The 14,034-nt window shown below is 42.8% G+C and overlaps 1 protein-coding gene across 1 annotated transcript; it reads right to left on the bottom strand.

Annotated features, from left to right (window-relative positions):
* Positions 1-3,799: 3,799 nt before the first annotated feature.
* On the bottom strand, positions 3,800-8,830 carry LOC124018228 (pulmonary surfactant-associated protein D-like). The gene is made up of 6 exons (XM_046333488.1): positions 8,698-8,830; positions 7,341-7,497; positions 6,876-6,911; positions 5,004-5,114; positions 4,879-4,926; positions 3,800-4,370 (listed from the first exon to the last, which is right to left on the bottom strand). The coding sequence occupies exons 2-6, from the start codon at positions 7,492-7,494 to the stop codon at positions 3,991-3,993; spliced, it is 729 nt and encodes a 242-aa protein (XP_046189444.1). The 5' UTR covers positions 7,495-7,497; positions 8,698-8,830; the 3' UTR covers positions 3,800-3,990.
* Positions 8,831-14,034: the final 5,204 nt, after the last annotated feature.

Genomic DNA, 14,034 nt, shown 5'->3' with positions numbered 1-14,034 from the left:
ACCCAAAATAACTTAACAAGTTGCACATAAAGAATATTGGAGGAATTCTTGTATTTACATAAAATTTTCAGGAGACAACTTGCATTTCTCCCTCCCCCCGCACCCCTTCTACGCTGTTACAACTCCAACTCCATAGTCAATTTAATAACTCAACCTATATGTATAATTACCACGACACCGGTGACACGGCACATCGACTCTGTACCGGTACCCCCTGTATATAGCCTCCACATCGACTCTGTACCAGAACCCCCTGTATATAGCCTCCACATCGACTCTGTACCAGAACCCCCTGTATATAGCCTCCACATCGACTCTGTACCAGAACCCTCTGTATATAGCCTCCACATTGACTCTGAACCAGAACCACCTGTATATAGCCTCCACATCAACATGTACCAGAACCACCTGTATATAGCCTCCACGTTGACTCTGTACCAGTACCCCCTGTATATAGCCTCCACATTGACTCTGTACCAGAACCCCCTGTATATAGCCTCCACATCAACTCTGTACCAGAACCCCTGTATATAGCCTCCACATCGACTCTGTACCAGAACCCCTGTATATAGCCTCCACATTGACTCTGTACCAGAACCCCTGTATATAGCCTCCACATTGACTCTGAACCAGTACCCCCTGTATATAGCCTCCACATTGACTCTGTACCAGAACCCCTGTATATAGCCTCCACATTGACTCTGAACCAGTACCACCTGTATATAGCCTCCACATCAACATGTACCAGTACCACCTGTATATAGCCTCCACGTTGACTCTGTACCGGTACCCCCTGTATATAGCCTCCACATTGACTCTGTACCAGAACCCCCTGTATATAGCCTCCACATCAACTCTGTACCAGTACCACCTGTATATAGCCTCCACATCGACTCTGTACCAGAACCCCCTGTATATAGCCTCCACATTGACTCTGTACCAGAACCCCTGTATATAGCCTCCACATTGACTCTGAACCAGTACCACCTGTATATACCACATTGACTCTGTACCAGAACCCCCTGTATATAGCCTCCACATTGACTCTGTACCAGAACCCCCTGTATATAGCCTCCACATTGACTCTGAACCAGTACCCCCTGTATATAGCCTCCACATTGACTCTGTACCAGAACCCCCTGTATATAGCCTCCACATTGACTCTGAACCAGTACCCCCTGTATATAGCCTCCACATTGACTCTGAACCAGTACCCCTGTATATAGCCTCCACATTGACTCTGTACCAGAACCCCTGTATATAGCCTCCACATTGACTCTGTACCAGTAACCCCTGTATATAGCCTCCACATTGACTCTGTACCAGAACCCCTGTATATAGCCTCCACATTGACTCTGTACCAGAACCCCCTGTATATAGCCTCCACATTGACTCTGTACCAGAACCCCTGTATATAGCCTCCACATTGACTCTGTACCAGAACCCCCTGTGTATAGCCTCCACATTGACTCTGTACCAGTACCCCTGTATATAGCCTCCACATTGACTCTGTACCAGTAACCCCTGTATAAAGCCCTGCTATTGTTGTTTACTGCTCTTTAATGATTTGTTTTTCTTATCGTTTTTTGTATTTTTCTTAAATGCATTGTTGGTTAAGGGATTTTTATTTATTTTTTATTTTACCTTTATTTAACTAGACTAGTCAGTTAAGAACAAATTCTTATTTTCAATGACGGCCTAGGAACAGTGGGTTAACTGCCTGTTCAGGGGCAGAACGACAGATTTGTACCTTCGGGGGTACAGCTCGGGGGTTTGAACTTGCTACCCTGCCGCCCCGGCTTGTAAGTAATATATACGACACATTTGACAAAAAAACATTACATTTTATAACCATAGGCAAGTACATGAGGTGATCTGCAGGTGATCTGTCTATCTGGTCAACATCCCTGATACACTCCACCCTCTGATGATAATATGTAGAACTTAGAGAGACATGGATTCAAGTAGACTTCCTGGTCCCAGAACAGTGAACACAGGGAACACACAGCAGTACAGCTCTGTGTAGATTCAGAGTAGATCTGAGTTCTGTATTGCACTTATATTTGTACCATTGGCAGACATTGTATACCATTGACATGTTTTTATATGCACAAAAAATAAATGTCATTTTGGTTTTGTACACGGTCATATGATACGTGGGACAGAAAAGTACAATCTTAGGCGAGTACATGGAGTGTTATATCTCAGCAGAGGGTCTGTCTATCTGGTCAACATCACTGATACAGGTCCCCCTTCACCCTCTGGTGGTACGGATGACCTGTCATTACGTCTCCAGAGAAACCTATAAAACCAGCTGTAAAGGAGGGTCTCCTTCACAAACAACATCTTCCGTTGGTGTTGAGATGCGTTGCTTTTACTAGGGGGGGGGATCTGTGTCAGGTCTATGTCAGCCTATTCATTAAAGTTTAACTTGATATTTTGTTGTTTGGAAATACATAGTTGCTCTGTCATCAAACTGTAGGTCAAAAGTAGCCATGTGCTCAGTAGCCAATCAGTTCAGAGAGAAGGAGCATGAAGGAGACAGACAAGTACCACAGTAAATGTGTTTGATCAGTAGCCAATCAGTTCAGAGAGAAGGAGCATGAAGGAGACAGACAAGTACCACAGTAAATGTGTTTGATCAGTAGCCAATCAGTTCAGAGAGAAGGAGCATGAAGGAGACAGACAAGTACCACAGTAAATGTGTTTGATCAGTAGCCAATCAGTTCAGAGAGAAGGAGCATGAAGGAGACAGACAAGTACCAAAGTCAATGTGTTTACTGCTTTAATCAACAAGTTAACCTTTCCATTTTATATTGTGACCCACATTTTAATGAGCTCATTTGAATAAAAAAATGATGAAATGTGAAGAACTGAAAATGTGTATAAGATAAAACCTAGAGACAAGACCTAGAGACAAGACCTAGAGACAAGACCTAGAGACAAGACCTAGAGACAAGACCTGGAGACAAGACCTAGAGACAAGACCTAGAGACAAGACCTAGAGACAAGAAGAGACAAGATAGAGACAAGACCTAGAGACAAGACCTAGAGACAAGACCTAGAGACAAGACCTAGAGACAAGACCTAGAGACAAGACCTAGAGACAAGACCTAGAGACAAGACCTAGAGACAAGACCTAGAGACAAGACCTAGAGACAAGACCTAGAGACAAGACCTAGAGACAAGACCTAGAGACAAGACCTAGAGACAAGACCTAGAGACAAGACCTAGAGACAAGACCTAGAGACAAGACCTAGAGACAAGACCTAGAGACAAGACCTAGAGACAAGACCTAGAGACAAGACCTAGAGACAAGACCTAGAGACAAGACCTAGAGACAAGACCTAGAGACAAGACCTAGAGACAAGACCTAGAGACAAGACCTAGAGACAAGACCTAGAGACAAGACCTAGAGACAAGACCTAGAGACAAGACCTAGAGACAAGACCTAGAGACAAGACCTAGAGACAAGACCTAGAGACAAGACCTAGAGACAAGACCTAGAGACAAGACCTAGAGACAAGACCTAGAGACAAGACCTAGAGACAAGACCTAGAGACAAGACCTAGAGACAAGACCTAGAGACAAGACCTAGAGACAAGACCTAGAGACAAGACCTAGAGACAAGACCTAGAGACAAGACCTAGAGACAAGACCTAGAGACAAGACCTAGAGACAAGACCTAGAGACAAGACCTAGAGACAAGACCTAGAGACAAGACCTAGAGACAAGACCTAGAGACAAGACCTAGAGACAAGACCTAGAGACAAGACCTAGAGACAAGACCTAGAGACAAGACCTAGAGACAAGACCTAGAGACAAGACCTAGAGACAAGACCTAGAGACAAGACCTAGAGACAAGACCTAGAGACAAGACCTAGAGACAAGACCTAGAGACAAGACCTAGAGACAAGACCTAGAGAATCGTAATTGAAGTGAAGAAAGCTTTCATGGTAAACTCTGAAACAGCTTTTCATAGACATGTCCCTATATCTCACACACGATATAGGCATTGAAGGAGCAATCATATGTCACCTGCCATGCACCTGACTCTGTCAACATTGTACAGCCCCTATCCCCATCAGGCACTTTTGGTTCCCCATCTGCCCATTTGGAAAAGGTGAGGGGATGGCCTTGCAGATCTACCTGAAACTTCCCCTCTTTCCTGTTGTCCACATTGAGCCATGCATTCTTCAAAGCCCCTTCAAAGACCTGAGTGAGAGCAGTGTTTTCCTCCCGGTTCTTGGGCAAAGCCAACACCAAGCCCCTCTTGGTACAGAACCGAACAGCATCGGCAAAGGAACCCGGTCTCTTGTGTGACACAAAGTACTTCTTGTCAACTCTTCTGGTGAAGTCATAGTTTATGGCTGAAGAGAAACCAGGTATTAATGCAGTCAGTCTAACATTAAAAGGGGAAACAAAAGTTGCCTTTTCATATTTCACAAATGCCAACACATGACTAAATTCACACCTCCTTTTCCCAAATTACCAATACTGCATCATTTACGTTGAACGGATACTTAGTAAGAGACAATATAATCTACGGATGCAGTATCTTAATTTGAGCCAGTTTCACACAGCAGGAAAATGATCCTGCAGCAACAGGAAATATGAATTGTTATGTGGATTATAATGAATGGACATTATTTGCAGGGATTGATGATCCATGTTTTGTTAAGGCAAAACAAGTCTGACATTTCTAAGTGGAAGTTAAAACTTTAGAAGCATTTTAAAACCTCGAGGACACTAAACGTTTGCATTTACTACTGTGCAGGAAAATTCTCAGTGACAACAGAGTGATCAAATTAAGATCCGGGATCTGTAATGTTGCATTCAAGTACATATCCTCATGCTCTCTGAAATTCACTTCCTTACCCAGCTCCAGTTTGACCAAGCTTTCTTGTAGGGGTTCCAGGTCTAAGTCTGTGAAAACAGAAGGTGTGACTAGAGAGAACAAAATAATAAATACATAACCAGGAAGAGATCAATCAGCTGTATACCAGTAGCTCCTGCAGGGCCCGGGGGTCCAGGTGGACCAGGTGGACCTGGGACTCGTTCATCTTCACCAACTAAACAAGGAACTCCAGAGAGTTCAGGAGGTCCAGGTGGCCCTGTGGAGAGATAATAGAGATGTGGATGGCTGTATAATGATAGGAGATAATAGAGATGTGGATGGCTGTATAATGATAGGAGATAATAGAGATGTGGATGGCTGTATAATGAGAGGAGATAATAGAGGTGTGGATGGCTGTATAATGATAGGAGATAATGGAGGTGTGGATGGCTGTATAATGATAGGAGATAATAGAGGTGTGGATGGCTGTATAATGATAGGAGATAATAGAGATGTGGATGGCTGTATAATGATAGGAGATAATAGAGATGTGGATGGCTGTATAATGAGAGGAGATAATAGAGGTGTGGATGGCTGTATAATGATAGGAGATAATGGAGGTGTGGATGGCTGTATAATGATAGGAGATAATAGAGGTGTGGATGGCTGTATAATGATAGGAGATAATAGAGGTGTGGATGGCTGTATAATGATAGGAGATAATAGAGGTGTGGATGGCTGTATAATGATAGGAGATAATAGAGGTGTGGATGGCTGTATAATGATAGGAGATAATAGAGGTGTGGATGGCTGTATAAAGATAGGAGATAATAGAGGTGTGGATGGCTGTATAATGATAGGAGATAATAGAGGTGTGGATGGCTGTATAATGATAGGAGATAATAGAGGTGTGGATGGCTGTATAATGATAGGAGATAATAGAGGTGTGGATGGCTGTATAATGATAGGAGATAATATAGATGTGGATGGCTGTATAATGATAGGAGATAAGTTAGATGTGGATGGCTGTATAATGATAGGAGATAATAGAGGTGTGGATGGCTGTATAATGATAGGAGATAATATAGATGTGGATGGACTTCCCAAATTACCAAGATGGAGGTAAATCTATCCTGATAGGCTTTATGGGTTGTAGAGTCAAATGTGTTCAGCATGAGGAAAGACACTTACATACAAATTAGAAACAAGTTACCAGTCTATACTTGAGTCATCTGACCTTGTTAAGGATCTTTGTTTCATTATCTAAGAATAACATTCACAGCTTTACTATTAATTCACTTACCCCACAGCCCCTTTTAATGGGGCGGCAGGGTAGCCTAGTGGTTAGAGCGTTGGATAAGTTCAAATCCCCGAGCTGACAAGATACAAATCTGTCCTTCTGCCCCTGAACAGGCAGTTAACCCAGTTGATGTGGTTATCTAATTGAGGTCTTCAGAGGTCTTTGTCTTCCAAAAAAATGATGAAGGGTGTTGTGACCCCATTATGTGAAGGGTGTTGTGACCCCATTACGAGAAGGGTGTTGTGACCCCCATTATGTGAAGGGTGTTGTGACCCCATTATGTGAAGGGTGTTGTGACCCCATTACGAGAAGGGTGTTGTGACCCCATTATGTGAAGGGTGTTGTGACCCCCATTATGTGAAGGGTGTTGTGACCCCATTATGTGAAGGGTGTTGTGACCCCCATTATGTGAAGGGTGTTGTGACCCCCATTATGTGAAGGGTGTTGTGACCCCATTACGTGAAGGGTGTTGTGACCCCATTACGTGAAGGGTGTTGTGACCCCATTATGTGAAGGGTGTTGTGACCCCCTTCATGAAGGGTGTTGTGACCCCATTATGTGAAGGGTGTTGTGACCCCCTTCATGAAGGGTGTTGTGACCCCATTATGTGAAGGGTGTTGTGACCCCCTTCATGAAGGGTGTTGTGACCCCCTTACGTGAAGGGTGTTGTGACCCCATTACATGAATGGTGTTGTGACCCCCTTACATGAAGGGTGTCGTGACCCTGTCAGACTCTACCTCTCTCTCCAGGTGGACCAGGAAGTCCAGGCATGCCTATGGAGAGACAACAGGGATCGGGTTCATCACCATACTGTACACACCAAAGACAGCTTCAATTGGCCTGTAAAGTGCTCTGCAGTATGATCTGGCTTAAAGTGGCACTTTATTACAAAATCAACAGTCTATGTTATTGTTTTTTTATGTTTTATGTTTTATCAAAGGCTAACAGCAGGAAATATACCGGATTGGGCTTTCACATTATACCCCAGCCCCAGTTATGTTTGGCAACTGGTACAGACAAAGCCTGTTTGTAGGAGTAGGAGGGTTTATCTAACTGAGGTAATTCAGAGTTCTTTGTTCTCCATCATCAGGTACGCAAATGAATGTACATGCTTAAAGTGACAGTTTCCTCCAAAATCAACCGTCTTATATTTTGGGTTATGATAGGGTAAGGCAGTCGTACTAAGCTTGCAACTCATTTACCTCCAGAAAGCCCAGCAGGCCCACGAGGGCCAGGAGAACCAGGAAACCCAGGCATTCCTCTAGGACCCTGGCATTCACACTTCTCCATCTGGCCTGGCAGAACCAGCAGGGAGAAGACACAGAGCCCCAAAGTCAGAGGTCCGCTCAGAGCCATAACCTAAAACATCAGGGAGAAGAACACAGAGACCCAAAGTCAGAGGTCTGCTCAGAGCCATAACCTAAAACATCAGGGAGAAGAACACAGAGACCCAAAGTCAGAGGTCTGCTCAGAGCCATAACCTAAAACATCAGGGAGAAGAACACAGAGACCCAAATCAGAGGTCTGCTCAGAGCCATAACCTAAAACATCAGGGAGAAGAACACAGAGACCCAAAGTCAGAGGTCTGCTCAGAGCCATAACCTAAAACATCAGGGAGAAGAACACAGAGACCCAAAGTCAGAGGTCTGCTCAGAGCCATAACCTAAAACATCAGGGAGAAGAACACAGAGACCCAAAGTCAGAGGTCTGCTCAGAGCCATAACCTAAAACATCAGGGAGAAGAACACAGAGACCCAAGTCAGAGGTCTGCTCAGAGCCATAACCTAAAACATCAGGGAGAAGAACACAGAGACCCAAATGGACAGTAAATCACTGGTGTCATACAAACAGAAGAACAGGAAACATCTGCTTATAAATTACATGATGGGAACCTTTACTGTCAATGGGATCGACAAGAATACAAGCTGTTGAAAAGCAGCATGCAGCATATGTGAATGTGTCATTTGAACAGCTTGACTCTGCCACTTTGTTGCCAGTTGATGATGGAACGGAAACGTAACGTCTCTCAAATGAGACAGATGCAACGATTGATGACAGGACTAACAGGAGATCAACACGCTAGTTTAAACACAGGCTATTGGTGTGTTTACAAAGACTCTACTAGAAACAGCACCAGTGCAGTAATTGGAACATAGATTGAGGACCGGACTAACAGGAGATCAACATGCTAGTTTATACACAAGCTATTGGTGTGTTTACAAAGACTCTAATAGAAACAGCACCAGTGCAGTAATAGGAACATAGATTGATGACAGGACTAACAGGAGATCAACATGCTAGTTTATACATAAGCTATTGGTGTGTTTACAAAGACTCTAATAGAAACAGCACCAGATCCAGTGCAGTAATAGGAACATCGATTGAGGACAGGACAACACAGTTAGAATCAGCTCATAACACATTGATCATCTATATTCTTCAATAAATCGATGGTTGTAATGATTGAAATGACCGTTGAACATCCGTACAGTTTATATATTGTGCCTTTAAACTGCAGTAATATAATTAAGACAAAAACTAAACAAGTGGGAACCATACCTCTTAAGTTGATGTGCTGGGAATGAATGTGATGTTCCTGTTCTGCTTTGCAACAGAACGATAGAGAAATGGGTTTTGGTGCAGCAACTTATAAAGACATTGGTAAACAACACATCACTTTGAAGGATTCATTATGATCGGGAAGTACTTGTGAAGTTCATTTACAGTTTACTGGAAAAGAGACACACTTGGAATGTAATACCCAGAGTGCCCTGTCAATGTTCACATTTATCACAAAATACTGATGCACGTGGAATCATCTAGCAAGAACACAAACAAATCTCTGACATCCATTGCGCAAATTCCACTTTAGTTCCATTCCACTTCTGGTGAGTTTGAGTAAGGAAGTCTTGTTTTTTGTTATCACGTTAGGCCCTAGTCCAGTGTTATCACGTTAGGCCCTAGTCCAGTGTTATCACGTTAGGCCCTAGTCCAGTGATATCACGTTAGGCCCTAGTCCAGTGTTATCACGTTAGGCCCTAGTCCAGTGTTATCATGTTAGGTCCTAGTCCAGTGTTATCACGTTAGGCCCTAGTCCAGTGTATCACGTTAGGCCCTAGTCCAGTGTATCACGTTAGGCCCTAGTCCAGTGTTATCACGTTAGGCCCTAGTCCAGTGTTATCACGTTAGGCCCTAGTCCAGTGTTATCACATTAGGCCCTAGTCCAGTGTTATCACGTTAGGCCCTAGTCCAGTGTTATCACGTTAGGCCCTAGTCCAGTGTTATCACGTTAGGCCCTAGTCCAGTGTTATCACGTTAGGCCCTAGTCCAGTGTTATCACGTTAGGCCCTAGTCCAGTGTTATCACGTTAGGCCCTAGTCCAGTGTTATCACGTTAGGCCCTCGTCCAGTGTTATCACGTTAGGCCCTAGTCCAGTGTTATCACGTTAGGCCCTAGTCCAGTGTTATCACGTTAGGCCCTAGTCCAGTGTTATCACGTTAGGCCCTAGTCCAGTGTTATCACGTTAGGCCCTAGTCCAGTGTTATCACGTTAGGCCCTAGTCCAGTGTTATCACGTTAGGCCCTAGTCCAGTGTTATCACGTTAGGCCCTAGTCCAGTGTTATCACGTTAGGCCCTAGTCCAGTGTTATCACGTTAGGCCCTAGTCCAATGTTATCACGTTAGGCCCTAGTCCAGTTTTATCACGTTAGGCCCTAGTCCAGTGTTATCACATTAGGCCCTAGTCCAGTGTTGATAACAGGATTCGATGTTCCTTTTGATGGCATAGAAGCCCCTTCTTGTCTCTCAGATGGTTCACAGCTTTGTGGAAGTTACCTGTGGCGCTGATGTTCAGGCTGAGGTATGTGTCGTTTTTTTCTCTAGGGCAACGGTGTCTAGATGGAATTTGTATTTGTGGTCCTGGCGACTGGACCTTTTTTGGAACACCATTAGTTTTGACTTACTGAGATTTACTGTCTGGTCCCTGGTCTGACAGTATCTGTACAGAAGATCTATGTGCTGCTGTAGGCCCTCCTTGGTTGGGGACAGAAGCACCGGATCATCAGCAAACAGAAGAATAGTGCCCTCGCCAATTCACTGATATGTATGTTGAAGACGATGGGGCTTAAGCTGCATCCCTGTCTCACACCATGGCCATGTGGAAAGAAATGTGTTTTTTGCCAATTTCTTTTACACACTTGTTTGTGTACATAGATCTTCTAATGTCGTATGTTTTTCCCCAAACACCACTTTCCATCAATTTGTACAGCAGACCCTCATGCCAAATTGAGTCAAAAGCTATTTTGAAATCAACAACCCACAAGAATACGTTGCCTTTGTTTTGCTTTCTTTGTTTATCAATGAGGGAGTGCAGGGTGAATACATGGTCTGTTGTATGGCAATTTGGTAAAAAGCCAATTGATGACATTTGCTCAGTACATTGTTTTCACTGAGGAAATGTAGGAGTCTGCTGTTAATGATAATGCAGAGGATTTTCCCAAGGTTGCTGTTGACACATATGTTGACACATATCCCTCCTTGGTTTCAAATACTGGGGAAGATGCCAGAGCTAAGGATGATGGTAAATAGTTTAAGTAAAGCCATTTGGAATTTGTGGTCTGTATATTTCTAAATTTCATTTAGAATTTTTTGGGTTGGAGGGTTTGTATTTTGTCCTGTAGTTCATTCAATGTAATTGGAGCGTCCAGTGGGTTCTGGTCGTCTTTAATAGTTGATTCGAAGATTTGCATTTGATCATGTTTTTTCTGTTTGTTGTTTGTATAGGGCCAATAAGATTGGAGAAGTGGTTTATCCATACATCTCCTTTTCAGATAGTTAACTCTTCTTGTTGTTTGTTTAGTGCTTTCCAATTTTCACAGAAGTGGTTGGAGTCTATGGATTCTTCAATTACATTGAGCTGATTTCTGACGTTCTGTTCCTTCTTTTTCCATAGTGTATTTCTGTATTGTTTTAGTGATTCACAGTAGTGAAGGCGTAGACTCAGGTTTTCTGGGTCTCTGTTTTTGGTTGGATAGGTTTCTCAATTTCTTTCTTAGGTTTTTGCATTCTTCATCAAACCATTTGTCATTGTTGTTCATTTTCTTAGGTTATCTTCTTGATATATTTAGATTTGATAGGGAAGCTGAGAGGTCAAATATATTGTTTAGGTTTTCTACTGCCAAGTTTACACCTTCACTATTACAGTAAAACTTTTTGTCCAGGAAGTTGTCTAAAAGGGATTGGATTTGTTGTTGCCTCATTTTTTATTTTTTTTGGTAGGTTTCCTAACTACTTTCCTTAGCATTTCTTAATATTATTCAGTTCCTTTGTAATGCTCTGTTCAAGTAGACTGTGATTTTGATATGGGTGTCAGTTGGCTGACTGTGAGGTCAGTGATAATGTAGTCGACAGAACTACTAGACGTTAGTTGGGGCGGCAGGTAGCCGAGTGGTTAGAGGGGCGTTACTTAGTCTAGTGGTTAGAGCGTTGGACTAGTAACCTAAACGTTGCTAGATTGAATCCCGAGCTGTCTGTCGTTCTACCCCTGAACAAGGCAGTTAACCCACTGTGACTAGGCCGTCATTGTAAATAAGAATTTGTTCTTAATAACTGACTTGCCTAATAAAATAAAAAGTTGGGACTTGGGGTCAGAAAGTCTCCAAAACTAAGATCAGATGTTTCCTACATAACCACAAGTTGTTTGGGAGAGTTTCCATTGAAACAGCCTTTGCTTTCATCAAACTCAAGCACCTACAGTTTTTCAAATGTTAATGTAACTTTCTATGGGACCGGGTTCTATGGTCAGATGAGACCAAAATAGAGTCTTTTGGAAACAATCACCAGAGGTGTGTTTGGCGTAGACAGAAAGATATCCATGCAGAAAAGTACCTCGTCCTCACTGTGAAGTCTGGTGGTGGATCTTTGATGTTGTGGGCGTAACGTCGTTCGTCTGTTGAATGAAGAGAGTCAGACCGAAATGCAGCGTGTAGGTTACTCATGACTTTAATGAAATATATCGCGGTACATGAAATAACTGAATAAAGACAAAAACAACAAACGGAACGTGAACTAATTACAGCCTATCTGGTGAACACTACACAGAGACAGGAACAAACACCCACAAAATACAACGCGAACTCAGGCTGTCTAAATACGGTTCTCAATCAGAGACAACGACAAGCACCTGACTCTGATTGAGAATCGCCTCAGGCAGCCAAGCCTAACTAGACACACCCCTAATCAGCCGCAATCCCAAATAATACAAACCCCAATACGAAATACAACATATAAACCCATGTCACACCCTGGCCTACCCAAACATATAACAAAAACACAAAATACAATGACCAAGGCATGACAGTGGGCCTGTTTTTCTTCCAAAGGCCCTGGACAACTTGTCAGGATACATGGTATCATGGACTCCATCAAGTACCAGCAGATATTACATCAAAACCTGACTAACTCTGCTAGGAAGCTTAAACTGGGCCGTGGTTGGATCTTCCAGCAGGATACAAATGGTTCACAGACCACAGAATCAATGTTTTTCCATGTTCATCCCAGTCCCCTGACCTAAACCCCACAGAAAACCTGTGTGATGAGCTGAAGAGGAGAGTCCACAAGTAGACCTCAGAACATGAAGGATCTGGAGAGATTCTGTGTGGAGGAATGGTCTCAGATCCCTTGTCATGTGTTCTCCAACCTCATTACACATTATAGGAGAAGACTCAGAGATGTTATCTTGGCAAAGGGAGGTTGAATGAAGGTGTGCAAATAATTGTGGCACATACACTATATATTTGAGAAAAATATTTGTTTTTGATATTTTTTTTATTTCAATTATTTTAATTTAATTAAAGACCAAGACCATAAACAATAAATAAATGTATTTCACAACCTGTTCTGCTCATATTTACCAAAGTGCCAATATTAGTGGAGGGCACAGTAGTTAACCCATAGGAGGATATGTTACTATGTTGACCTGTTCTGCTCATATTTACCAAAGTGCCAATATTAGTGGAGGGCACAGTAGTTAACCCATAGGAGGATATGATACTATGTTGACCTGTTCTGCTCATATTTACCAAAGTGCCAATATTAGTGGAGGGCACAGTAGTTAACCCATAGGAGGATATGATACTATGTTGACCTGTTCTGCTCATATTTACCAAAGTGCCAATATTAGTGGAGGGCACAGTAGTTAACCCATAGGAGGATGTTACTATGTTGACCTGTTCTGCTCATATTTACCAAAGTGCCAATATTAGTGGAGGGCACAGTAGTTAACCCATAGGAGGATATGTTACTCTGTTGACCTGTTGACCTGTTCTGCTCATATTTACCAAAGTGCCAATATTAGTGGAGGGCACAGTAGTTAACCCATAGGAGGATATGATACTATGTTGACCTGTTCTGCTCATATTTACCAAAGTGCCAATATTAGTGGAGGGCACAGTAGTTAACCCATAGGAGGATATGTTACTATGTTGACCTGTTCTGCTCATATTTACCAAAGTGCCAATATTAGTGGAGGGCACAGTAGTTAACCCATAGGAGGATATGATACTATGTTGACCTGTTCTGCTCATATTTACCAAAGTGCCAATATTAGTGGAGGGCACAGTAGTTAACCCATAGGAGGATATGTTACCCTGTTGACATCACTTCCTTTAGAATGTCTAGCTAAATGTAAAAGCTTCCTGTTTTTATTCATATACCAAATTAGCATACCTCCCGAGTCCCTTCCCTGTTTCATACCTGGTAGTTTGGTGGATGGGACTACCAGCTGTCTATGACCTAGAGGGCAACCAGTGGGTCCATCTCTTCTATACCAGGTTTCTGGTAGAATGACATTTTCTGTATTTCTGATTTCCAGGTTCCTGCTCTTTAGGCCAAAGGCAGA

The sequence above is a fragment of the Oncorhynchus gorbuscha genome, unplaced genomic scaffold, assembly GCF_021184085.1.
Source record: "Oncorhynchus gorbuscha isolate QuinsamMale2020 ecotype Even-year unplaced genomic scaffold, OgorEven_v1.0 Un_scaffold_437, whole genome shotgun sequence".
Taxonomy (NCBI): domain Eukaryota; kingdom Metazoa; phylum Chordata; class Actinopteri; order Salmoniformes; family Salmonidae; genus Oncorhynchus; species Oncorhynchus gorbuscha.
Note: the sequence above shows the minus strand (reverse complement) of the source record. Positions and strands in the feature narration are given on the sequence as shown.